We start from the raw sequence: 24,985 nt of genomic DNA, 5'->3' as shown, positions 1-24,985 counted from the left end.
AAATCTGGTAAAATTGTGCAGAGAAGCTTTCAGATCAGAGTTTTAAACCTGGAAGAAGAAAAAAAAACAAACATAATATTTAATGAAAACTGTTTTACATTTGAAATTCTAAAAATGTGTCAGAATTATTATTATTATTATTTAATTAACCCTCATATCTGATTACAAAATTGTTACATTGTAAGTGTCTTCTTCAAAAACGTCCTAAAATAGCATGTTAATATTTTTTCCTACTTTTTTTTTACATAAATATTTGAATCCACTAATTATAAATATGCAAAAATGTATTAATTTCTGATTTTTAACCCTTTTATATTCCAGTGTTTGTAATGGCTTCAGAAATATAAAAACCAAAATAATAATAATAATAATAATAATAAATAAATAAATAAATACATAAATAAAGCTATTACTATGATTTGAAAATCTATAAGAAAAAAAACAGACATAAAAAGGCTTCACACCTGATTTTCAGACTTTTTAAAAAAATAAAATCAGATTTCAACTTCAGTCAATGGGCCCCGACTACGCCCCTGCGTAACATCCACGATATCGACAGACTATATTAAAAAATATCACCTAATAATAATAATAATAATATATTTGTGTTAAACATGTGCATTCATAGCACCTGCGCAGACTTCTCGAGCAGGTTGCGCAAACAGACATTTCCACAGATACACGCTTATGCACTCGCATTTTTTTTTTTTTTTTTTTTTTTTGTCCAGTCTCTGCACATTTTCCCCGTCACCGTCTGGACTTATCGCGCAGTCACGCGTGTCACACCCACAGACCGCTGCAGTCCGCCACCGGAGTCGGGGTCAGAGTCTGGTCCCTTTGCTCTTAAGTTCCGTATAAATGAGCAGGGGTGGTCCAGGGACTCGTCTTCTGTCTTCGTGCTGGGGCTCCTCGGGGATTTCTGCGTTCTGCGCATTACTTTCACTTTCTTACGCCCTGAATCTGTGCGAGCGGTGCACGTTTGAAACGGAGGATCAGGTAAAGTATGAATGTATTTCAACTTTCGTGTAATAAAATAAGAAAGTGGCATTTAAAGAGGAGCAGTGGGCGTGCGCTGGTTTATTTCCGGTAAAAACAAATCTTCGCTTCGCTTCGGTGAAAAAATGTGATGCAGATGAAAATAAAACCGCTTTAACAGCAGGTGCAGTCAAACCAAGCCTCTAATGTGACATTCAAAGCCTGTAATGCGGTTTAAAGTGATGTTTTCACTTCCTAGGATTTATATTTAGCTTAATAACTCATATTTCTTACATATCTCAATGTTTATACAGTTTTATACGTGTAATTTTGTATATACTTCTATTATTTATCGCTTTATATGAACATCGTGATAGTTGCATACATGTTTTATGTTATTTATTTATTTGTTGCATGTTGCAGGAAACATCATCATCATCATCTTCCTCATCATCAGTCATGGCCGCCATCAGCAGCTCAAACACAGTGTTTTCTCTGGACCTGCTCCGGACCCTGAGCCAAGCGAACCCCAGCGGGAACATCTTCGTCTCCCCGTTCAGCATCAGCTCGGCCCTGGCCATGGTTTACCTGGGAGCTAAGGGAGACACTGCTGCTCAGATGGCTCAGGTGAACACACCCTTTTTTTTTTTTTTTATGGCAAAGGGTCATAAAATGTAATCGCTCACCATAAAACATCTCGAGGGCTGTGACGAATAGACTTCTTCTGTTAGCTCAGGTGGTTTTGTTGGCGTTCGCCCAAAGGTGTGGCATGGGAGAGGCTCAGCCTGTATGCAGTCACACCAGTACTTTGACCTGAGTGCATGTCTCTGGAGCGAGATAGAGCTTCTGTTCAGGACAGGAACAATGCAAACACACAAAGATTACAACATCCTGACGACCACCGACATTAACCTGCACCCGAACACTTTCCTCAAGCCTTACGGAAAACTTTCTGCAGAGCTTCATTAAATTAGTTTGCTTCTGAAAGTTTGCTTTATCCAGGAAGTTTTGTCTTAATGGTTTGTGCATCAGCTTTGATATCCGTTATCTATATATAAAACCTTTCCCTGTTTGGAGTTTAAATCGTACAGAAAGGCGTTATTTCTTGTTCTGTGTTGGAATAGAAAGGGTATGTGATTTTACTGAGCATAATAAAAATATTGGAGGACGTTCCTCTTTTATCCTTATCGGGCAGGAAACGAATACATGATTTGAAACTCCAACGTCAGATTTAGAAGCTCCAGAAAAAAACTGGTGTTTCGATTCATGTCAGCTGGAAGAACGTTTGGTCACAAAAGGTTGTAAAGTTTGTATGAGCTGGTGCATGAATGAACAACCAGACAAATACAAGATACCTAAAGATTATTGAATACACTCATTTTTATCTAAATTCTTGATATAAGTACCAATAATTGTTACAGTGACTTGGCTTCAAGATTCAGGATCACTTTATTGATCCCTGCAAGAGTCCAAGGAGTCACAAGAAAAACAAACATGAATGTGGCAAAGATATAAGAATAAAATAAAATGAAATAAGAATGAGGTAGAATTAAAGTTTACAAAAAATGTACAGTCCAATTTACACAAAATATGCAGTAAATGTCCTACGTGCAAATGCACATGTTCATCCCTTCAAACATCTCATATTTTAATCTTCATCTCCACCAGCTCTGTCATACTTTTGAAATAAAATGTAAAATAATTTCTATTTTCCACGCAGGCCCTCTCGTTCAGTTCAGGTGAAGGCGTTCACGCTGACTTCCAGACGTTAAACGCCGACATCAACTCCCCGTCTGCATCGTACATTCTGAAAGTAGCCAACAGACTTTACGGAGAACAAACCACCCACTTCCTGCCGGTGAGTTTTTTTTTTTCGGTTTTGTGCTCGTCAAATATCGCGATTGCGCTCGGTTAAAACTGACGAGATGTTACGTCGTGCCGTCTGCAGGAATTCTTGGATGCTACGCAGAAGTACTACGATGCCGACCTGAAGCCGGTTGATTTCATCGGGGCTTCGGAGACTTGCAGGGAGGAGATCAACGCCTGGGTGGAGAACCAGACACAAAGTCGGGATATTTAAAACTCCCACAGTTTGTTCGTGGTTTGACAGTCTCCTCTGGGAATCCGTGTTAAATATTAGTTTGTGCATCTGTTTTCAGATAAGATAAAAGACCTTCTAAAGCCAGGAGCAGTGAACCCGATGACTAGACTGGCTCTGGTCAACGCCATCTACTTCAAAGGGAACTGGAAGAACCGCTTCAGTGCCGCCGACACCAAAGAGATGCCCTTTAACGTGAACGGGGTGAAAAAGCTAATTAAACCGTAAAGTTTGAACGCAGGAAGCGGTTTAGACTCAACCCAGATAAACAGACTTTCTAATCTGATCGCTCTGATTCTCTGCGTTTCCTTGTGCAACAGGATGAAACCAAGCCGGTCCAGATGATGTACCAGATGAAGAAACTGCCCTACAACTACGTCCCTGAACACGGCCTTCAGATCCTGGAGCTGCCGTACGTGGACGAGGAACTCAGCATGTTCATCCTGCTACCGGAAGACTCTGACAAAGGCACTGCGCCTCTGCTGAAGGTGCACAGCAACTACCATCGATGTGGTAAAGCTACATGTAGAATTTAACCAGAGTAAATAAAATGTATGAATTCATTGCGTTCCAGCTGGAGAAGGAGCTGACGCAGAGCAAGCTGGACGAGTGGACCGCCAGGGAAAACATGGACACGCAGTCGGACGTCATCGTTCACCTGCCGAAGTTCAAGCTGGAGGAGGACTACGAGCTGAACGAGCCTCTGGCGAAGCTGGGCATGGCCGACGTGTTCTGCGGCGGGAAGGCCGACCTGACCGGCATGAACAGCGAGGGGGGGCTCTTCCTGTCCACGGTGGCCCACAAGGCCTTCGTGGAGGTGAACGAGGAGGGCACGGAGGCGGCCGCCGCCACCGCCGGCATGGTATCGTTCTGCATGCTGAGGGAGGAGCACTTCACGGCGGACCACCCCTTCCTCTTCTTCATCAGGCACAACAAGACCAAGTCCATCCTGTTCCTCGGCAGGTTCACGTCTCCTCAGTAGACGGAGCCGTCGGAGAAATGAGGCGGGAACAGCTCGATAAAAGAAGAAACGATAGATGGAAGAACTATGCTGATCAGCTGCAACAGTAAAACAAACATGAAAAGAGTAACCAGAAGAAGGCCGATGCTCACCAGAGGACCTGCTGCAAACAGCACCAAACCAACATGATGTTCAGAAATATCGTAAAGACCAGTGGTTTTAATCTTGTGGCTGATCTGTGTATGTATTTTCTGCTTTTGCACTGAAACAGTTGATGTAATTTACTCACACCAGTATAGAAAAGCTTTGATTATTATTCATCCCATTCTCATTCCGTATCTTCTTTGTGTTAAATTTGACTCAAAGGAAGAAACATAAAAATGAATTTAACTGAATGTTTTTTGTGGAAGTTTTTTTTCGTGTTTCTTCAAAACTGCAGCACAACAGAGAAAAACACATGTAAAATAAGAATTCACACGCTGAAAGTAACACTCTGAGTAACTCTCTCTCAAAACAGGCAGCTCAACTAAATTCAATGCAACTCAAACTTTGTTCATTTCAGCCACAGTCATTGTACTTCCTGTTAACTTCATGTGAAAACTGTGAAAATACCGGTTAGGTGAAATGTGTCAACACCAGCTTCTGTTGCGTCAACGCTCTTTTTGTTCACAAGTGGCAGCCATACATAATAGTAATGTTTTCTTAAGATGATGAATGATAAAAATATACAAAAATACCATAACATTGCTGCATCGCTACAACACCTCAAGATGAGATAATAAAGATAATAATCCTTCAATTAATAAGGTAATTGCTAATATATATAATTAAAATTTAAAAAGACTAATGGAAACATTAAGAACATATCATATTAAAAATAACAAAAAATAATAATAAAAAACGTACCAGTTATTCAAATGTAAAATAAAAAAATAATTTTAAAATCCTCTAAAAATAATCCACGTTGATTTTTACTCGCCAAAAACCGGATGTTGTATTGTTCCCATAAAAGTAAAACTTAAAATAGTATAAAAACAGTCAGAGAGAAGCATTTTTATATAATGTTTAAGTTTTGGTTGTATAATTCATATCATTAAAATGTTAGAATAATCGAAACACTTTATATTGGGTATTTGAGACACGAAACTAACACAGTTGTTCGAAAGTTACACTTTACTCTGAAGAATCACAACCGGAAGCTGAGTTCCATTCTTCCTGGTTCCAACCGGCTTTTCCCGTATGTGCGCGACAGACTTGCTAACAGGTGAGAAACCACTAATTTACCTGCTAAACGCATGTTTTACTTGTTATTTCACAGCTCTGACTTGACACTCGCATGAAAGCATGAGCATAAATAGTTGACGTTTAGCCATGTGCGGCTACATTTAATGCAGCGTTTACTTATAAAGACGTGAATGTGACAGCGGCTAGTTGCTAGTTAACATAAACTTTGCAGTTAGCTCGTCTGGCAGTAAAAATAACTTTTATTCCTAATTTGTTCATTGTTTTAGTCGGAGGCAGACAGAAATGTGCACAAATTGCAATTTTTTTTTGCACTTAATTCATTACGTGTAAACATTTTTCTAATTTACTTGTACGTCTTTGCACTAAAAGAAATCTGGATTTATTATTATAGGTTATTATGCTGTTATGTTGGAAATTGGGCTGAATATATGTGGCCCCATGAACGTGTAGGTCTTAAATTTAACCCATACTTTTCTTAAAAAGTGTTACATTTCACTTATTCAAACCTGCTCCTAATAAAAACCACTTTATTTAATAAAATATAATAGCTAACTGACTAGTAGCACCTTCGTTCAGTTTAGTGCAGGTTCCTTGTTTACTCTCTGTAATATAATATCTCTGGGGCTTATTTAACTACGCAAAATAACGTGGCACTGCAAACATCTGTGCTTGCAAAGCTGCAACACACCCACCTGCACACACACTGTCAGTGCATCATTGATTATTGAGCCACGTCTTGTCCCCCTTTATCTTTCCCTTTGTTTTTTTTTTTTTTAGATGGGTGATCACACAGCTCCGATGAGGGTGTTGGTGACCGGAGGGTCCGGCTTGGTGGGGAGGGCCATACAGCATGTGGTCGAAGAGCAAGGCGGCGCAAAGGAGGGGGAAGAATGGATATTTCTGTCCTCCAAAGATGCCAACCTCATGTGAGAGACGACGCTGAAGTTTGCCTGCAAATTGGCTCTTAAGGGGAAAGTTAAGAAACTTTAGTTTTATTTGTGAAAATGCTAAAGAGGAGATTTCACTGTTTTTGTTTGATATGTCTAGACTTCATTAGACCTGGTCCAGATCAGAAACCACTGTATTTCTCAAATCTGGACTGGTTTCCCTATCAGGCTAAACTTCTAAATCTACAGTTATCTAATATGAAAATTTTGTTGTAATAATGTAATAAATATGCCTTCATTGCATTTTCACAAATAGAATAAAGGTTTCATAAACTGGAAATGTGTTATAATGAATCTCCAGGGTCTGTAGATTAATCCAGGTAAAGTGGTTTTTGATCTGGACCTCGTCTAATGAGGTGAAATCTCTCCTTTGCATTTTCACAAATAAAACAAAAGTTTTCCAAATACAACAGTGTGTGTCAGACAATAATGTCTTTCCTAAAGTGTCTAAAACGTTTTCACATCAAGAAGAAAAAGTGGGCAAACAGTCACAGTGCACGTTCAGTTAATTGTCTCCTTAACTTTTCCGTTTAAGCGCCGAATCGGAAACAAACTTCAGCTTCATGTGTGAGAGCCATACTTTTTAACATGTGTTTTTTTTTTGCTAACGTCTCTTCAATCTGACCGGCCTCTTCCTCAGGAACGTGGACGAAACGCGGGCGGTGTTCAAGAAACATCGGCCCACGCACGTCATCCACCTGGCTGCTATGGTCGGGGGCCTTTTCAAGAACATGAAGCACAACCTGGACTTTTGGGTATGAGGAAGACGCTCCGCTGCTTCCGCCGCTGGTTATAGAAATGTGTAGTGGTGTTCGGACTCGTCTTCCTACCTGTCACTTTTCGTCCCCTTTCAGAGGAACAACATCTACATCAACGATAACGTGCTGCAGGCGGCACACGAAGTGGACGCGGTCAAGGTTGTCTCCTGCCTGTCCACCTGCATCTTCCCAGATAAAACATCGTATCCCATCGACGAGACCATGGTAAATAATCTACGTTTTCCGGCTCAAAGCTCGTATTTTTATAAAGTTAAACAATTCTAAACCTAATTTATCTCCTCAGATCCACAACGGTCCACCTCACGAGTCCAACTTCGGCTACGCCTACGCAAAGAGGATGATCGACGTCCACAACAGGTTTGTTGTTGTGCTACAAACTTTTTTATTTGAATCAATTCACTGATTTTGGGTTCACACATCAGTAACGTGTGTGTTTTTCACAGGGCTCTTTCCCAGCAGCATGGACGTCGCTACACAGCTGTGATTCCCACCAACGTGTTCGGTCCTCATGACAACTTCAGCATCGAGGACGGACACGTGCTGCCGGGCCTCATTCACAAAGCGTACATCGCTCAAAGTAAGCGACAAATCGGATGCGTGGAAAAGGACTCAAGTTTGCAGAAACGAGAAGAGTCTGCAGCGTTTTTTACTGTTCGTATTGTTTTGTTGGTTAGAGGAGGGGAAGCCGCTGACGGTGTGGGGCTCCGGTTCTCCCAGAAGGCAGTTCATTTACTCCCTGGACTTGGCTCGTCTCTTCCTCTGGGTCCTGAGGGAATATCCCGAGGTCGATCCAATCATTCTGTCCGGTGAGTCCTCCTCACACATCAGCTCATTTTGCGTTTTTGGTTTAAATGGGAAGCGTTTGGAAGAATTTGGTGTCTTTTGTTCGTAGTTGGTGAAGAAGATGAGGTGTCCATCAAGGAAGCAGCAGAAGGAGTTGTTGAGGCTTTGGGATTTAAAGGAGAAGTAGTCGTATCCTTTTTAATAGATGCATAAATCTGTATTAACACCAGTCGTTTAGTTTTGAGGCTTCTTTAACCTCTGACGCTCAGTATGACACCAGTAAAGCAGACGGCCAGTTCAAAAAGACGGCGAGCAACGCCAAGCTGCGCCGCTACCTCCCGGACTTCACGTTCACACCCTTCAAACAAGGTGGGAAACCGACAATTCGGCGCGTCCACAAATTTAAAAATGATTCAATTAGCCGCCTCGTTCTGACCGGATCTCCCCTGTGTTTTCTCTGCAGCTTTAAAGGAAACCTGCGATTGGTTTGTCGCCAATCACGACTCAGCCCGCAAGTGAAAATCTGTGCTTTAATGTGTTTATCGCCAAATCCTGCCGGTCGGTCACTAACTCTGCTGGAAGAGAAGCTGAGGTGAAGAGGTTTATCTGTCTGGGAGGGGTCACGTGGTGCATTTACATGGACGCTAGTAATAATCAGAATCTCATGAGAGTTTTTGTCTCATGTGGGGTCGAGTTTCCAGGAGGGACCGAAACATGGAGGTAGAAAAACAGACCAGTAACATAACTAGACAATAATAAATAACCCATGCATTCAATAAACTATCATCATACAAAACATTTAATTAAAAAAAAACAACAATATTTTGAGAAAATTAATTGCAATTGCAGCTCATTGCTGCCATCTGCTGGTTCTCAGTGTGTGTCATGTCCACAGCTGCTAATAAATCAGTGCAACTCGTGAAATAATTAGGAACTGGTGCCATATTTATGTTGATAAATTGCAGTTAAAAGGCCTCAGGTAGTTTTTGCACTTTGCAAATTCGTCACATGGGCCAAATTGGACCAGTTTTGGCACATCAGCCATATATTTGTCACTCCTGATGTAAGTCAGCTTTGAAAACAGTTTAGTTGAATTTGGGAGAAAAAGAATCAACATTTCAGGCTGATTTGTGATTTTTTTAATTTTTTTTTTTTTTTTTTTAAATACGCTGCGGTTAATATTTTGGGGCGTTTATTATTATTGTCCATGTAAATGCAGCCACTGTAACACGAGTCTTATTCACCACATTTAAATCCTCAAATCAATTCAGGTGCTGGCACAGTTTAAAGTTGCAGTAATTCAGATCCCACATAAATAAATCCCACATAAAACGGTTTGGGACTTAGAATCTAAATGATTTTGCATTGATTCACTGAATTTAATGAACAGAAAGTTTACGGTATTTACTATTTTTAAACTGGGTGAACAGACACGGAGCAAGATGAATGTTTTCTACTCGTAATACGTCTTCGTTGTCCTGCTTGAATCTTTAAAGAACGGAATCACAGGTGGATTTGTCTTGGTTATTGTAGGTTTTTATATTTTACAAAAGACAATAATAAAATAAATGGTGATTAAAGTCAAGATTTTGCTCTGTTTAATAACGTGATACAAAGAAATAATTTATTTAAAAATGCACAGTCACAGCAATAAAAGTATAAATAATATAGAAATGGAGAAGCTGCTTAGAAAAACTTCAAGCAAAGTCAGTAACAGTTAATTTCAGCTTAAATGTTTAAAAGTGGAACATTTCAGGACTGAACGTAGGAGCTGTGTCCTCCCTCGTGGACTCGGCAGAACTCCTGTCCCAGGACGGCTCTCTTCTTACAGGGTTTCCCCGTTTTAGTGACGCCGTTGCACAGCTGGCGGCCGGACATGGAGCTGGAAAAAAAAAGAAAAAAGAAAAGAGACTAAAGATCAGAAACGGTTAAAGCACACGAGAGGAGGTGGTGGATGAAGTTTAAACCTCTGACCTGTTGCTGACTAGCGACGGAGTTGGACTCGCGCTACGAGAGTCGTTCGCCAAGTTACGAGAGTCGAGCACCGCGTCAAAAGCACCTCCCAGGTTCTTCGGGGATATGTCTTCAATCAGTGCCTTCAAATAAATAAAATAAAATTAGTGGAAGACGCTTCTTTTACAGTTCGTTTTGCTTTATTTAAGTCGAGCTGCTCACCGCTGAGAGAACAGGCTGAGCTATAAACCTGGGAGTGGACTGATGCGGGGTCCTGAACCTGGACTCGAGGACCAGCTTCCTGTGAGGGGGAGACACCGCTGATATGCACAAGTCGCCTAAAACAAGAGAAAAAATACGAGAAATTTAACATTTTATTTTCCTGTTCCTGTAGAAAAAAAAAAAGAAAAAGGTTCCACATTCGTTTCCCACCTGATAAGAAACTGTCCTGATTCAAGAGGTCGTCTTGGTCCACGATGTCGTCTTTTTTGTCCCTGCGGATGGAAGACATAGGCTGGTTTATAGCAGCAAAGGTTTTTAAAATATCAAAAACTGGAAGAATGTAGAAGTGATTTCAAACTGGATTAGATCAGTCATGAAACAGATTTTGAGCCTGTTCTGTTAAATTTATGAGATGAAATCAAATGTGTTTTACTAGTTTTACTAGGTTTTTAGTAAAATTGATCAACATTTTCAGGCATCTACTACTATTTTTATCATTATTTTTTTTTTTCTTTACGAGGTGAAACAACCTAAAATTACCAAATCAAACAAAGATTAAAAGAAACTAAATGATTAGGAGACTCCGTGCTCCAGGAAGCAGGTGCATGCTCTACATTTACAATTTTCCTGCAGCGGATCAGTTTGAAATATATCAGGTAACTAATTATGTCTCTGCAAAAACTTGCTGGTCCAATCAAAACATGTGGCTTTAAAGAAATAAATAATTCGTGAACTAAGTCATGGGACAATATAACGCACTTCTGAGGTGTAGAAGAAGCTGGATACGAGTGGCTCGACGACTCCTTCTGTGGCTCCACAACGTTGCACGGACCGAGCGGTAGCGTAGCCGCCGCCGCCGCCGCCTTCCCCGTCCTCTGGAAACACGCCCACAGCCGACACACGAACCAGTGACCTGCAAGACGCACGACAAACACAACACCGTGACAAAACGCGTACAAAGAATCCCGGAGACGTTTTTGGCCTCGTGGGAAGATTCGAGTCGGTACCCAGAGAGGAGGCGAGCAGCAGGAGGCTGAGGCCGGACAGGTCCAGCGCCGGCTGCTGGTTGACCTCGGCCACCGCGTTCAGAGGAACCGTGAGCAGCAGCGCGGCTCGAGTGAAGCCCGGGCAGCGCAGGAACGTCAGCAGGACGGCGCAAAGCACGAAGTAGCAGGCGTGGGCGACGCACGTCCACATGGCTGTTAGACTCAGACCTGGGGAGGAAGAAGAAGAAGAAGAAGAAGCAGCAGCAGCAACATCAGTCGGTGGAAGGTTCCACTAGAGCTGGGTGGTACGACCGAAAACAGGTTCATAGATGTTAGAAATTTCAAAATTCCAGACGTCTCGGTTGTTAAAACAATAAATAAATGATAAAATTCATGTAAATAAAGTATGGAATTAGTTATTTTCATTAAAACAAACCGAATACATATGCAGTTACGTCACCAAAAAAAGAACAGGGGTCTTCAACGTTTTTTTAGACCCCCAAACTGACAAGGATATTAATATTCCAGTTTCATACCCCAGCACAGCGGTTGTGGAGCATGTGCACACGTGTTGTCCAGTTAAAGTCTGATTAAGGCGTATGCATGCCAGAGAAAATCGATTTCCAGTTGTGTTATCTGGGCGTCTTAATTGGATAAGGAGAACTCTGACTTTAGTCGTGTTTACAAGCCCTTAAATTGTCCAGTTAAAGTCGGATTAGGGCTACAATTCATTTTCTTTGTGCATGTAAATGTACTGAGTGTAATCAAATACAACGGTATATTAAGAAAAAAAAGGTTCTGGGTGTGTTTGGTGACGTTGTGGGTGCCGTGTCTCACCTGCCCAGCCCAGGTAGCCCTGGATCATGTGAAACCTCTCCTCTATCCGGCTCTGCATGTTGTCGATGTAGTGCAGCATGAAGCCCAGGGTGCTGTTCATTCGCTCCAGTTTACTCATCAGGTCCGAGTAGTACTGCGAGGTCTGGTCCTGGTACTGGAGGAACTCCGACATGCTGTGGTCTGATCGGCCACCGGGGGGAGGGGGAAGAAGAGGAAACTCAAAGAGGAGAAAACTCAGACGTTAGCAAACAAACGATGGCTGCGATTAAATTTACCGATCTTGTGGTAGATGTCCTGAGCCTGGTGGCGGACGTCTGCCAGGTCTCTGACGATCTCGCTGTGACTCTCCTGCACCTCGGAGCCGTGGATCTGCAGATGCTCGCTCACATTCTCTGACGGATGATCATATTTATATAACCAACCTGCTGCATATTTATTATACAACATTTCCAGATGAACTCTCACCCATCCTCTTGGTGATGCCCTGAATGAGCTGAGCCACCAGCTCCTGTCCAGAGGCGATCAGAGCCTTTTCCTGGCCCAGGCGCTGCAGGTTGTCCCTCAGCGAACTCTCCATTTGCTCCTGGCCCTCGTACAGTTTCCCCTGCTGAGCCTGCAGAGCGCTGTGACCCTCCACCAGCTTGTCCAGCGAGGCCGAGGTCAGTTCCTTCAACTCCAGCTGACCCTCCTGGTTTATTTAAAAGAAAAAACAAGTCAAAACTGAGGAGGAAAGTGTGGTGGACATGAAGAAGAAGAAGAAGAAGAAGAAGAAGGCTCTCTACCTTCAGGTCCTTCATGGCGTCCAGCTGGCTGGTGGCGGTGGAGATCAGGGCGTTCACCGTGTGCTCCGCTCTGCGCCGGAAAAGCTGCTGGCGGGTGGCGTAGCACACGGAGCGCGCTCGGTTGCTCACTATGTGGTAGGCGTTCCACGTGTCCGGATCCATGTCGGCCGTGCACTCTTTGAGAGACTGAGACGGAAAATATAAAAAAAACTTAAAAGCTATTTACAGATAATGAAAACCTCGAACTCTGCATCTCAAAAAAATAGAATATAATTACATATATGATGCATCAGATTCGGTTTTGAATAAACATACAGGTTATTTTAAACACAAATGCTTCTGAAAAACACTTGGTGGGATGTTATTTTGCATGAATTACTGCATCAAAGCAGCTTGACTCCTGAGGTTTTATGGAAAAATTATAAGAAATATTGCATATTTTCATGATATTCTACTTTTTTATTTATTTAAGTTGTACTTTTGTTCGTATTTTACCATTTCCTCTGTGCATGAGAAGGTCCGGCGTCCCTCAGTTTCTGCCTGGCAGTTAAACAGAACCACCCCGAGCTTCGCGAGCTTTTCCTCCGAGAGGCTGTCGCAGCTCGACTTTAGCTGGGAAACCACCTGTGGAGGAGTAAAAATGCCAAAGATGATCCAGGAGAAGTATTTGAAGCATGCACAATACTTTTCAAGAATTATGTCATATGACTTGTGAGTCATACATACAGTCGAACATTTGCAGCCTTTCCTTTTAAATTTAGCAGCTACTCTTCCATCCTGCTGCAGCCGTGAATGTCTCGATTAAAACGTCTATTTAAAATGGACACGTGATTAACCTGAAGGTTTTTAAAAAAGCTCATATTCACCCTGTGGTGGCAGCCGTCCAACGGGCTGAGCTCCATCTGCTTCGCCTCGGCCAAGAACTTCTCGTCTGCAGTCGCCATCTCAAACCGAGCATCCTTTGCTAGGAGCGCTGGAGGAGGAGGAGAAGAAGGAGGAGGAGGAGGAGGAGGTGATGCCGGAGGAGACTCGGTTTTCCTCAGCCACTCAAACAAGCCGCTGACGGACGGACAGCGACAGAGCAGAAGGATGAACATCAGCAGGAGGTGGAGGCGTCGGATCAGGACACGGTCCATGTCTGGATCTGAACACTGTGACCAGGATTCAGGAAAAATGTTCATGTTTGTAACTTTTATTAAATAGTAACTATAATTATTCATATATTAACAGGTGTTTCACATGTGCATCTTTTTATGCATCTTTATGTATTGTGTATATATATTTGTATTTTACTCTGTCCCTGCAACAGAAATGGAACAATTCACTTCAAGGATTAATAGAGTTAATCAGATTCCATAGTTTCCCTTCATCCCTTCTTCAGATAGGATCAAAAATGTATAAATATAGTTCTATATTTGAGGCAAATACAGTTTAATAATCTTAAAATCCAAATATTTTACATTTTAAAAGCACTTGTTGCACCACTTTGGAATTAAAGCCGGTCTGCGCATGCGTTTAAATTAGACTAAACATATAAAGCTACAAAAGTACAAAAAAGCAAAAAACAAACTTGTCTTTCGGAAAAATTATTAACTTTAAGATAACAGAAATCAAAAAGATGCGACAAGATGGCGACTGATTTAATAAATGGATGTGAAGATTTTAAATTTTAAATGCAGCTTTTTCAGATTCTTTTTCTTGCGCAGTTTGTTGCGTCTTGCAAATACAAGAGCTGCTTCGGTGAATTGCAGGACCCAGTAAAATCATGAATAATGTATTTTTACTGAATGAAGACCACACGGAGGTTTTGCCCAGACATGTCTGCTCTGCACAAACGCTCCGTAACACAACCATTTCAGAACCATCTACACAACTTCAGCTTAAAACCCGATTTAAATCAGCTAAATGCCAAGATTTAAAGAATAAATAAAATAAAATCAGTAATGATGGGAGTTAAACCTTCAAAAATGTTCTTGTATGTCATCTCCAATGGAAAAAAATATATATATTTTTAAATTGAAATAAAAAAGAAGATATATTCAATTATAGCATTTAACAGATTAAATGTTGTTGTACCTGTGGTTTAATTGTGCAGGACGGTCGGATAAAAGTCTCCCTCCGTGTCTCCCTCTCACAGCTGATTGTAATGACTCTGATATTTCTGCTTCACCGCAGCCAATGGAAACGCTCGCATTTTTCTTAGAGGTGCGTTCGATTTAAAGCCCGGGTCGATGCGGTGAAACAAGAAACACACGCGAGGTCAATGTGACACCGAGGACGCCACAGGCGCCGCCCACCCGGACGTGGCAGCGGCGGAGGAGGAGGAGTCAAAATCAAACGGACCAGCGGTTCTGTCCACACTAGTGGTGCAGGATCCCTCTTGATTCAGTATCGGTCCGATACTAAGTTACTACAGGACCAGTATCGCCGATACCGCTACATTATTTTTATTATTTTGTGCATCGTCAATCTGAATCTGAATGAATGTTTATGACATTTAAGTGTTTTTTATTTTCCTTTTGGATTTTTAATCAGTTAAAATCCATTAAAGAATTTGAAAGATATAAAATAAATAAAAAAAAAAACAGTTTATTATCACAATAAAAGTTTTTGTCCAGAAACAACATAAAATTATCACTTAAGAACAAATGAAAATTAATTATTTTTTAGTTTTCTGGTATTGTTTCAGAAAATACCATCATAAAACTACGTCTGTCCCTTCATTGCACTTCTTTCTATTTTCTTTTCTTTTTTTTAAGTAAATAAATTTAGATAAACAACGTGTTACAATTATCACTTCAGTCGTACAAGAGAGGAACTGAAATTTAAGTATCAATTTCATTGCATTGGTAATGCGGGTATCGATATTTGCATCGAGCTGCCCACCACTAGTTCACTAATTCGCTAAAGTGGTTCATTGCAGTTCTTCTTCTTTTTTTAAAATAAGTAAAAAAATTGACAAAGTGTACAAAATTATCACTTCAGTCGTACAAGAGAGCAACTGAAACTTAAGTATCGGTAACGTGGTATCGATATTTGCATGGATCTGCCCACCACTAGTTCACACTGATTCGTAGATGTCATTAATTGTACTTATTTTGTACTTATTTATTTTTTAATATTCTTTTTCGTACAACAGAGAAACTTAAATTTAAGTATCGATCCCACTGCGTTGGTATCGATCGATATCGATTCATGTATTTTGTATCGATATTTTTTGACATTTTGGATCGATCCGCCCACAGCTGGTTCAGCCTTGTTTAGGTTTGTGGATGATCCGGGAGTATCCGACGTGTTTGACAGTTAAAATTTAACGACAGTTTGGGGTTTGTCACACGTCGGAATTCAACAAATCTGAACAGAAACAGCAGGTGAATGAATTATTTACCGCCACCGTTCGTCGGTGTTTATTGACAGCGTCGTGTTTTGGTCACTCCGTGATACTTTATGGTTGTCCAGTCAACAAGAAACACGTGCGTTGTATTTCTAATCTAATCTGGATTATTTTCCTAGCTACCGATAAACCGGGGGGCAACGGCGGGGCTGGTTTTGCCTAAATTTGACGTGGTTTGCGTGTTTTTACGCATTTTATTGGCACGGTGTGAATAAACTGCAAGTCTTGAGTCCAAGAGCATGCTAGCGTCAAATTAGCATCCTAAGCGTGAACAGCCTGCCAGCGGGGCTAACGGTGGCTAGCCGCTAAGCTAAAGCTAAGTAACGATGGACGACCCCGGCATCAAGAAGCAGAACTGGGACGTGAAGGAGACGGAGCTGTTCCTGGAAATCCTCAAGGAGCTGGACATGAAGAAGTGCCTGGACGGGCGGAAAGTGCGCAACAACAAACTGTTCAAGGTGGCGCACAGGCGGATGGTGGCGGCCGGCTACCACCGCTCCGTGGACCAGCTCAAGTTCCGCTGGAAACTTCTCAAGAGCGCCTACTACAAGGGCAAGAGGGAGACCCCCTCCACGGCGCCCACCAAGATACAGGGCTGGTGGCGCTACGAGAAGACGATGGTGGCGATCATGGAGTCCAGGCACCCGCTGGTCGGGACCGGAGGAGGGGGGGGGGTCAACTCGGACAGGAACGACGAGGCCACGGAGGACTCGGACGGGGACGCGTCGATGCTGCCGTGGCCGCAGCCCTGCGCGGACCACACCGCCCAGAACCTGGATTTAATTGTAGGGGTGCTGGTGTTTGGTGTGGCAGTGCAAGTGGAGGAGATTGTAGTCTCGTTAAATGATGATTTGTGTGTCTTCTAGATGCATGCTTTCCGTTGTGTTTTACATCTCAGCAAAAACAATCCTGCAGCAAAACCAGTCTCCGTTAAAAAAAACCTCTTTACGCACTGGAATAAATCTAAATCCCAACCCTGGAGTGTTGTCGTAGAGCAGAAGAAGACTAAAGTTTGATAGTACTGTGCAAAACAGATGTGCATTTAATTCATGGAGTGACGCAAAATATTATATCAAGGATTCTGCAGAGTCTTAAAAAGGCTTAAATACAAGCAAAACTTGGATTCTAGGCTTTTATCCTTATGTATATTTATATATTTTATATGGAAAAATAAAAAATGAGACCTGGAAGTGGAACTGCACACATAAGTTTATTAAAAGAAATCTTGGACGTCTCAATAACGTGTCCACAACAAATTTTAAAAGTAGTTCTGATTTTCCTTATTTTTCATATTTTATTTAAAATTTAACCCCTGTAAACGTCTTAAAAAGTCTTAAGTTTCACTTGTTGCAACCTGCAGAAACTATAATGTGGAATTAGACAAGAATATGTACAAAAAAAGCAACATCAAATTTGAAAGAATATTGAATATTACAGCAATATTTAGATGAAAAAGAAATATAAAGACATTCTGTATATACAGTGTGGAATTGGAATTAAAATTGCTAAAAAAAAAAAGGCAAATATAATAGATTAAATTCTAAAATGTAAACAATGAGGTAGTGGTTTGTGCAAGATAACCAAAAAAAATAAATAAAAAGATTATTTGTGCACGAAATCTCTATAAAAAACCAAAACAAACCTTAAAGGACTGGACCAGTAAGATATAGTAGTGTAATAACCTATAAATAAAGACAACTCTAGACTTTTTCCAATTATTTTAGTGCAAAGAAGAACAAGTAAATTAGGAGAATGTTTATATTGCTTCAAAAAAAATGTGATTTCTTAAGAAAATAAGTGTAATTTGGGAAAGAAGTAGAATAAAAAGCAAAAATATGGATTTTTATTTACACAATTTGTCTCATTTTGGTCTCTTTCAATTAAACATCTATTAATAAGGGCACATTATTTCCATGCACACATCAAAACTTGAATGAAGGCCGGATTTATTGCAGGACTGTTTGTGTAGTAGATCATTTTAAAGCGTTGCGAGGAACAATGTGCAGGTTTTTTTAATATTTTCTTTGCTGCAACGTCTGTTTTTGTTCGACCGAGTCCCATTATCAGGTTTCTAGAGGCCAAGGCGACTTCTCTAAAGCACTTCGACAATGTAATACCACCACGTGGGAAACTGCGTGGCGTGTGGGGGGGGGGGGGGTGAAATGTGTGGGATGAAATCTGATTACTGAGCAGCTGTCAACAGGATCTAACATGTTATCAGATTCTGTGCCTTAACCTGATTTTCCGCAGTAATCAGGTTTCCTTTTGAGCGTGGAAACGATCGCAGCGTCTGCTCGATGTATTTTAGGCCTCGTTTAGACTCCCAGTGTAAATCCTTTTTTTTTTTGTTGTGTTTTTGGTCATACCCAGATTAAACGGATTTAAACCAGATTTGGGTTAAATCGGATTTAATCACACGTGTTTTATTCCAGACGCTCTGGCTGCTCGATGTGGACGTTTTTGTTTTTTTTGGGGGAAGAAAGGACGAGTTCTTGTCCTTTGTGAAGCCAAAAGTCACTGTTTACTTGTTGTTTTTTAGTCGTGGATAACGTGTTATTTTGGTTTATGTAAAAGATTTTGGTTTAGGTTTGTTAGAAGGCGACGGTTTGTGGTAGAATAGTAGAAAAGCTGGATGTTGTGCAGCTTCAGTATCATGATATCATAAGATTTAGTGTCTCAGGAGCTTTTAGACGTATTCATTCTTCTTTTAAGTTGATTAATTCTTGAATCTCTGATCGTCTTAAAGTAGAGTTCCATATAACCATGATGCACATATGTGGTTGTGTTGTGTTGTGATTCTCGTCCTCGGTTGCGTTGACTTGTTTCTCCTCTAAACTCGCTTCGTGTCCTTTCTTTCAGATCAAAATGGACCCGGACATGGACTCTCAGCTGAAGATGGGCTTCATCGGTGCAGGAAACATGGCTTACGGCATCGCGAAGGGGATCCTGTCCGGTGAGTCCGTGGAGAAAGAGTTGTGTTAACGCAGCCGTGTGGAGTTTGAGCGAAGGAGTGAAAGGTTTTACTTTATGTTCTCGTCACAGGGAATGTTCTTCCTCTAAATGTGAAAGTGAGCGCGCCGTCCTCCAGGAACTTCGCCCGATTTCAGGTAAACGTTTCCGTCTTGTACTTTTCTCACGGTTCTTAATGAGACGTGTGTTAGTGGTGGTGAGGATCACGGTTATTTTTCTGTGTGTGTTTGTGTAAGAGTGAGATAAGGTTCTGCTGATGCTGCAGACGGAGTTTGTTTCACCAGTTTAAGATGTATTTTAAAACTGTGGCACAGAGATAAATAATGAAATGAACAGTTCTCCATCACATCTTAAACAGGAAGTGAAGCATTAAATGATAATTTAAAGAAGGTCTGTTTCATGTCCTCTTTAAATGTTAATCTGTTAACTAGTGGAATATACTTAAGCTACAGTACAACTTGTTGCATAAATCTTTCTTTTTAATGTGTAAATTGTTTCGGCTGAACTTCCTTCGAGGGTTCTGGTTTCTAGTTTCATATTTACCAAAAGTACAATTACAATCGGTCAAATCTTTAAAAAAAAATTAACAGAAAAAAGTTTGGAACAATATCTGAGTGCGGCGTTATCAGCCTTTCACATCATTCTCTGTCAGGTCGACTGATTCCGACCCATGAATGAGCAAAAACAGAATAGAATAGATTAAATAGCTTTATTTGTTGTTCAGTGGGGAAATTACAATTTGCAACAGCAAACAAAGGCCAGAAAAGTAACAAGAATAAAGGATGAACTGTGTAAAAGATAAATAATAAGATTAAAAAAGTAGAATAAACTATACAATTATTGGCATGTATACAAAAAGAGGTGAATTGCAACAAAAAGTAAAGGATTGTAACAAAAAGTATTTTGCCAAATATATCAAATACGTTTGTGTTTTAAAGTACAAGTGAAGAGATTTGTTTTCATCCCTTTTTTTTCAGAAAACTTCTTCAAAACAGTGAAATCAAATTAACTTAACCTCCTGAGACCGTGCGTCCTCGTTTTATCTCAGATTATTCTGCTTCATTTCAAGAATCAAGTCTTTATTGTCATCATGAGAACTTAAAAAAACTTTGCAGAGACCTCCGGCTTAAAGGGACACACATAAATACACAGACATTTATATAACACTTCTGAATAAAAAAGCAAAACAAAAACACAATTAAAGTAAAAACAAAACAAGAAAATGAGAGGAGAAAGTAAGTGGACACTTTAGTCTGCCATCTAGTGGTAGCAAAGGGACAATACACTAGTTGGTCACAGGACAAAAGTGGACGAGGAACAAAATCTCATCAAATTCTGCAGTTAAAACGTATTTATTTATTCTTATTAATGTTTCTAGTTTGATATGATCCGCAAATTTAACAAATTTTATCAATAGCAACGAGCTGCGACGTCGCTAATTAGCAAGTACTTGTTTTAGGACGTTCATCGTTTGCAATCCTGTCATTGCTGAGCCATGTTCAGGTATTAAAATAAACTGTTTTATATGTTGTCACACATTGGTGACTTTATTATAATAGAAATAATTAAATAATCCCAGTGTCCACATATGAGGACTTTTTTTTTTTTTTTTTTCAAAAACTACTACTTCCTGTTGAAAGATGATGCTGATCCCAAACACCTTGGAGAAATTAAAAAAGCTCAGGAGGTGAAAAAGAAACATATGAATGTGTAACATAAACCTGAAAAGCATCAGTTGTCACATGTTGATGTTGTAGTGAACTCTTCACAGTTTTCTCTGTCTCAATAAACATGTTTAGGTCCTGAAGCGTCGGGAACTTATGTCAGTAAAAAGTCAAGTGGAAGAATAATTTTGGAAAAGAGTAAGAAGAGTGTGACTTTTGCAACTTTTATAAAAAGTGTTGCGAAATAATGTGTTAATCTGGTGGCATCGGTAACTAAATTACTCCTGACGCTAACACGTCATCGTCTCTAATTCTTCAAACGAGTGAAATGATCTGATCTTCATCTTCTCTGTGCGTTGTGTTTTCTTTCATCATCATTTAACACTTTTTATTTCCCCTAAACCTGCATGACTGCGTTTTTTTAAAAAATAAAGGAAACTAGACTTGCAGAGCCTTCACAGACTCGTTGCGTTTCAGGAGCTGGGCATCGCCGTGACCCACTCCAACGTGGAGGTGGTCTGCAGCTCGGACATCATCTTCGTCGCCGTCAAACCTCACCTGGTTCCTCCGGTCCTCAACGAGATCTCGCAGCACGTCACCGACAGACACATCGTCGTGTCGGTGGCGGCCGGAGTCACTCTGGCCACGTTAGAAGAGGTGAGAGCTGCAGTCTAGATAAAAAAAAAAACACAAACAGTTCATCGTCTAAACATCGTGTTTGTTTGGTTTCTTTTTTTCCTTCCAGCTCCTACCAGAGAACGCCGTCGCCATCCGGCTGATGCCCAACCTGCCCTGTCTGGTGCAGGAAGGCGCCCTCCTGTTTGCCCGGGGAACCCACGCCAAGCCAGAGGATGGCGCTCTGCTTCGGTCCCTGTTGCATCGCTGCGGTTTGGTGGAGGAGGGACCGGAGGCCTGGATCGACATCCACACGGGCCTGAGTGGCAGCGGAGTGGCCTTTGTGAGTGTCCTGCTACTTTAGATTAGATTCTACTTTATAGTCTTTACACATGTGCAGGTACAGAGCAATGAAATGCACTTATTTGAAAGCATCTAATCTGGTGCAGGTTGGTTTTATAGCGGATACATATATATATATTATATGGTTTTATATGTGGTTACATACAGGTGAGTGTGCAACATATACACACAATGATCGATTGAGCTACTGTGTGTGTTAAATGGAAGCAGATTATAAACAGGAACTAAGACATTTTACGCTAAAGGAAACGAGAAGATGATAAATTAGGTGAAAATACAGATAAATTGAGCATTAAATGGTGCATAAATAATAAGTATTGTTTATTATTATCATCATCTGTAACCAATGAATGTTTGTTAAAAATGTGTGTATCCGTCTTGATAATGAGATTGAATTATAATAATATAATTACTAGTATCAATTTATTATTTTTTGTTTATTTTTAAATAATTGTTATTGGGAGCTTTGTAAATATTATTATCATTCTTTTTATTATTGATATTGCAGCTATAACTATCACTATAATAATTAACTTTGTAATAATGTAACTGTTAATGGCACCACTTCATTCCCTAATAACAACAATAATAATAATAACAACACACACACATTTAGTTCACCCGTTCTTTGTCTGTTCTCATCTCATTTTATAATAAAAAGAAAGAACAAGGCAGTCGACCTTTATCAATAAACCACAACAACTACAACAGACTATTTATTTTATTTTATTTTTAAATAATATATCACAAAGATAAAAAGAATTAACGAGACTGAAAGAACCAAACATGAACCTACCCTTAAAAAAATTAACTTCACGGTGGAAGAGCAGATAAACTCGACTGTTGATCCTTTATTGTGATGCATGTTTCTTCTTCTCTGCAGGTTTATCTTTTTGCTGAAGCTCTGGCTGAAGGAGCCGTTAAAATGGGAATGCCCAGCGCTCTGGCCCACAGCATCGCGTCCCAGACGGTTCTGGTCAGTTTCTCATCGTCTGTCGTCACCGAGCTGAACAGAATCTGTGACTCTACCTCATCTGTTTCCTTTTTTCTTTTTCTTTTTCTTTCTACCACCACAGGGCGCCGGGAGGTTGCTACGCGACTCCGGGAAGCATCCGGCTCAGCTCCGCTCCGAGGTCTGCACGCCGGGCGGGACGACCATCTACGGCCTCCACGCGCTGGAGCAGGGCGGCGTGAGGGCGGCGGCCATGAGCGCCGTGGAGGCGGCCACGGAAAGAGCCCGGGAGCTCGGGAGAAAGTCATCGGGCTGCAAAAAGTGACGGCCGCCAAGGTTGCCTTTCTAAGAACTACTCACCAGACTCTTTTATTCTCGTTTCTGCTCAGTGTCTTCAAGGAACACGGGAGACGAACAAGAAAAAAATGATAATAATAAAATAAAAAAGGACTTGTCACTACTTTTTATTTTTATTTTCTCAACTCAAAAAATGACGCAGGAATCTGAACTAGATGCTGGGTTAATTTTATGACTGAAGAGGAGACGCAAATGATTTGACTGTGAGTCTGTGATCAACAGTTTAGGAGTGAATGACTGTTTTTACATGCACATAATAATCCTATCGATGTGAATAAAGGCTGAGCAAAATCTGATCGCGCCTATAGTTGTGGATGTTCTAATCCAAATCAGATTAATTAAGGACTAATTTTGCAGCATGTAAACATCTTTCCTGGACTCTCGTCGATGGGATTATGATGTGCATACGATGTGGAGTGGAAGGTAAATGTGTTGCAGCATTTAATTGTTATTAAATCAAGCATAAAACTTGAATGTGGGATCATTTAAAGAGCGACTGTGGTTGTGCAGCTGCACTTCGATGATAGTTTCTAGCGTAGTTGTCATTCGTAGTTGCCGACCGTGTGTATGTGCTCGTTTAACACCGTGTGTAGAGAAGTATTTATGATGCCAACGTGTGTAGAATCGGTTTTCATAAAGTGTCATGTTGAACTGTCTTTGTGCATTTTTTTTTTTTTTAAAGCTCTTAATTATTGTGAAAATACAAAAGAAGCTCTGAGATTATATCAGAGGTTCATGTTTAATTTGACCTGAAAAACTAATTAAATGATGTCATCAGCAACCATGAATAGGTATAGAAAGATAGTTTAGTTAGATGTGAAAGATATTTAACCTCCTGAGACCCGGCGTCCTCATATGGGGACGTGACGTTTTAGGTTTGCTACAGCTTATTCTGCTTCATTTAGACACTTTTGTCTGCCATGTACTGGTAGTGAAGGGTCAGTACACTTGTTTATTTATTCTTATTAACTTTTCTACTTTGATATGACATGAAAATTTAACAAGTTCACAAGTACTCGTTTGAGGACGTTGGGATTTCATCGTTTCCAATTCTGCTTTTGCATTAAAATAAACAGTTTTATATTTTGGTTCACATTAGGGACTTAAATTGTAATACTACTTCCAGTTCAGAGATGACTTTATACTTCTTAGGTCCTACTAATACCACTCGTATAGACTTAAAACTTTTGTTTTGATCTGTGAAGTAAAAAAGCTTTTTTTTTTTTTACAGGAGAATGTTGTTTCCTTGCTGAGACAAATAAACACTTTGAAATTAACAGTTAAAAGGCCACAACTGGAAAAAGTTGGTAAATATGTTTAGAAATAATGAAATTTTCCCAACACAGGCCGCGAGGAGACGGGAGCGCCGGGGATCTCATTTGCATATATATATTTTTTAAACGCCGGTAGAATCGCAACCAAATAATAATGACAACAATAATTATTCTTGCATATTAAACCAGAGAAGTTATATTTACATATCACACATTCATCGTGTCTCAGAGTAATGTTTTCTTCCACTGATAGATTTGTAGAAATCCAATAAAAAGCCTTCTAAAGCAAAAACTTTCCCACAACAACTAGAAGTGACGTCACTTCCTCCGGGACTTGGAAGGTAGTGATGTTCGATACCACCGATCAGCGATACTCATATGATACCGATACTTTGAGTAAATACATCCTAATGTGTCTTAAAAAAACTAAAAAAAAGTAGCTCCATAAAGAAAACAAGACACCAGAGTAATGTATTTATTTATTTACTTTAAACTGACGTATATTGAGGTAATTATAGGCTAATACAACAACAGAAAGACACAAACAGAGACACAACAACATACAAAATGTGAGAATGGTGTTTCAAGCACTAAGAAAAGAAATAAGTAAAATAAGTCCATTAAAATAAATGTAGTTTTATAGTAGTTTGTTTAACTACTGTAAAATAAATACTTGCATCTTAAATCTGTGTTGTGGTTTAACCTTGTGGTGTGTTACAAGGTTTGTTGTGTTGCCACAACTCAATAGTATCGATATTCTCCACTTCACCTTGTCCCCACATAACCTCCAATGACCGAATTATCGAAAGTATCGATATTTTGATTTGA

General features: G+C 40.3%; 4 protein-coding genes across 4 annotated transcripts; 3 read left to right on the top strand and 1 right to left on the bottom strand.

Moving 5' to 3' along the window:
* The first annotated feature begins 772 nt into the window (after positions 1-772).
* serpinb1 (serpin peptidase inhibitor, clade B (ovalbumin), member 1) lies at positions 773-4,429 on the top strand. Its single transcript, XM_047588221.1, has 8 exons — positions 773-996; positions 1,399-1,602; positions 2,696-2,833; positions 2,924-3,041; positions 3,135-3,277; positions 3,394-3,561; positions 3,648-4,151; positions 4,195-4,429. Exons 1-7 carry the CDS (start codon positions 859-861, stop codon positions 4,053-4,055), a joined length of 1,317 nt encoding a protein of 438 aa, XP_047444177.1. The 5' UTR covers positions 773-858; the 3' UTR covers positions 4,056-4,151; positions 4,195-4,429.
* Positions 4,430-5,161: 732 nt separating this feature from the next.
* On the top strand, positions 5,162-9,373 carry LOC125009973 (GDP-L-fucose synthase-like). Its single transcript, XM_047588284.1, has 10 exons — positions 5,162-5,298; positions 6,057-6,205; positions 6,867-6,981; positions 7,081-7,209; positions 7,289-7,362; positions 7,449-7,582; positions 7,680-7,811; positions 7,898-7,977; positions 8,058-8,157; positions 8,252-9,373. Exons 2-10 carry the CDS (start codon positions 6,057-6,059, stop codon positions 8,305-8,307), a joined length of 969 nt encoding a protein of 322 aa, XP_047444240.1. The 5' UTR covers positions 5,162-5,298; the 3' UTR covers positions 8,308-9,373.
* Positions 8,457-14,847, bottom strand: bmb (brambleberry). Its single transcript, XM_047588283.1, has 13 exons — positions 14,645-14,847; positions 13,435-13,719; positions 13,064-13,192; positions 12,569-12,754; positions 12,252-12,474; positions 12,062-12,178; positions 11,787-11,966; positions 10,971-11,177; positions 10,723-10,876; positions 10,174-10,235; positions 9,964-10,079; positions 9,763-9,884; positions 8,457-9,670 (listed from the first exon to the last, which is right to left on the bottom strand). Exons 2-13 carry the CDS (start codon positions 13,702-13,704, stop codon positions 9,541-9,543), a joined length of 1,896 nt encoding a protein of 631 aa, XP_047444239.1. The 5' UTR covers positions 13,705-13,719; positions 14,645-14,847; the 3' UTR covers positions 8,457-9,540.
* A 1,098-nt stretch (positions 14,848-15,945) lies between these two features.
* On the top strand, positions 15,946-23,539 carry pycr3 (pyrroline-5-carboxylate reductase 3). The gene is made up of 7 exons (XM_047588088.1): positions 15,946-16,747; positions 18,822-18,915; positions 19,005-19,069; positions 21,074-21,253; positions 21,342-21,554; positions 22,458-22,550; positions 22,651-23,539. The coding sequence occupies exons 1-7, from the start codon at positions 16,289-16,291 to the stop codon at positions 22,849-22,851; spliced, it is 1,305 nt and encodes a 434-aa protein (XP_047444044.1). The 5' UTR covers positions 15,946-16,288; the 3' UTR covers positions 22,852-23,539.
* Positions 23,540-24,985: the final 1,446 nt, after the last annotated feature.

This window comes from Mugil cephalus, chromosome 6 (assembly GCF_022458985.1).
Source record: "Mugil cephalus isolate CIBA_MC_2020 chromosome 6, CIBA_Mcephalus_1.1, whole genome shotgun sequence".
Taxonomy (NCBI): domain Eukaryota; kingdom Metazoa; phylum Chordata; class Actinopteri; order Mugiliformes; family Mugilidae; genus Mugil; species Mugil cephalus.
The sequence above is the reverse complement of the archived record's forward strand: the minus strand, read 5'-3'. Positions and strand labels throughout refer to the sequence as shown.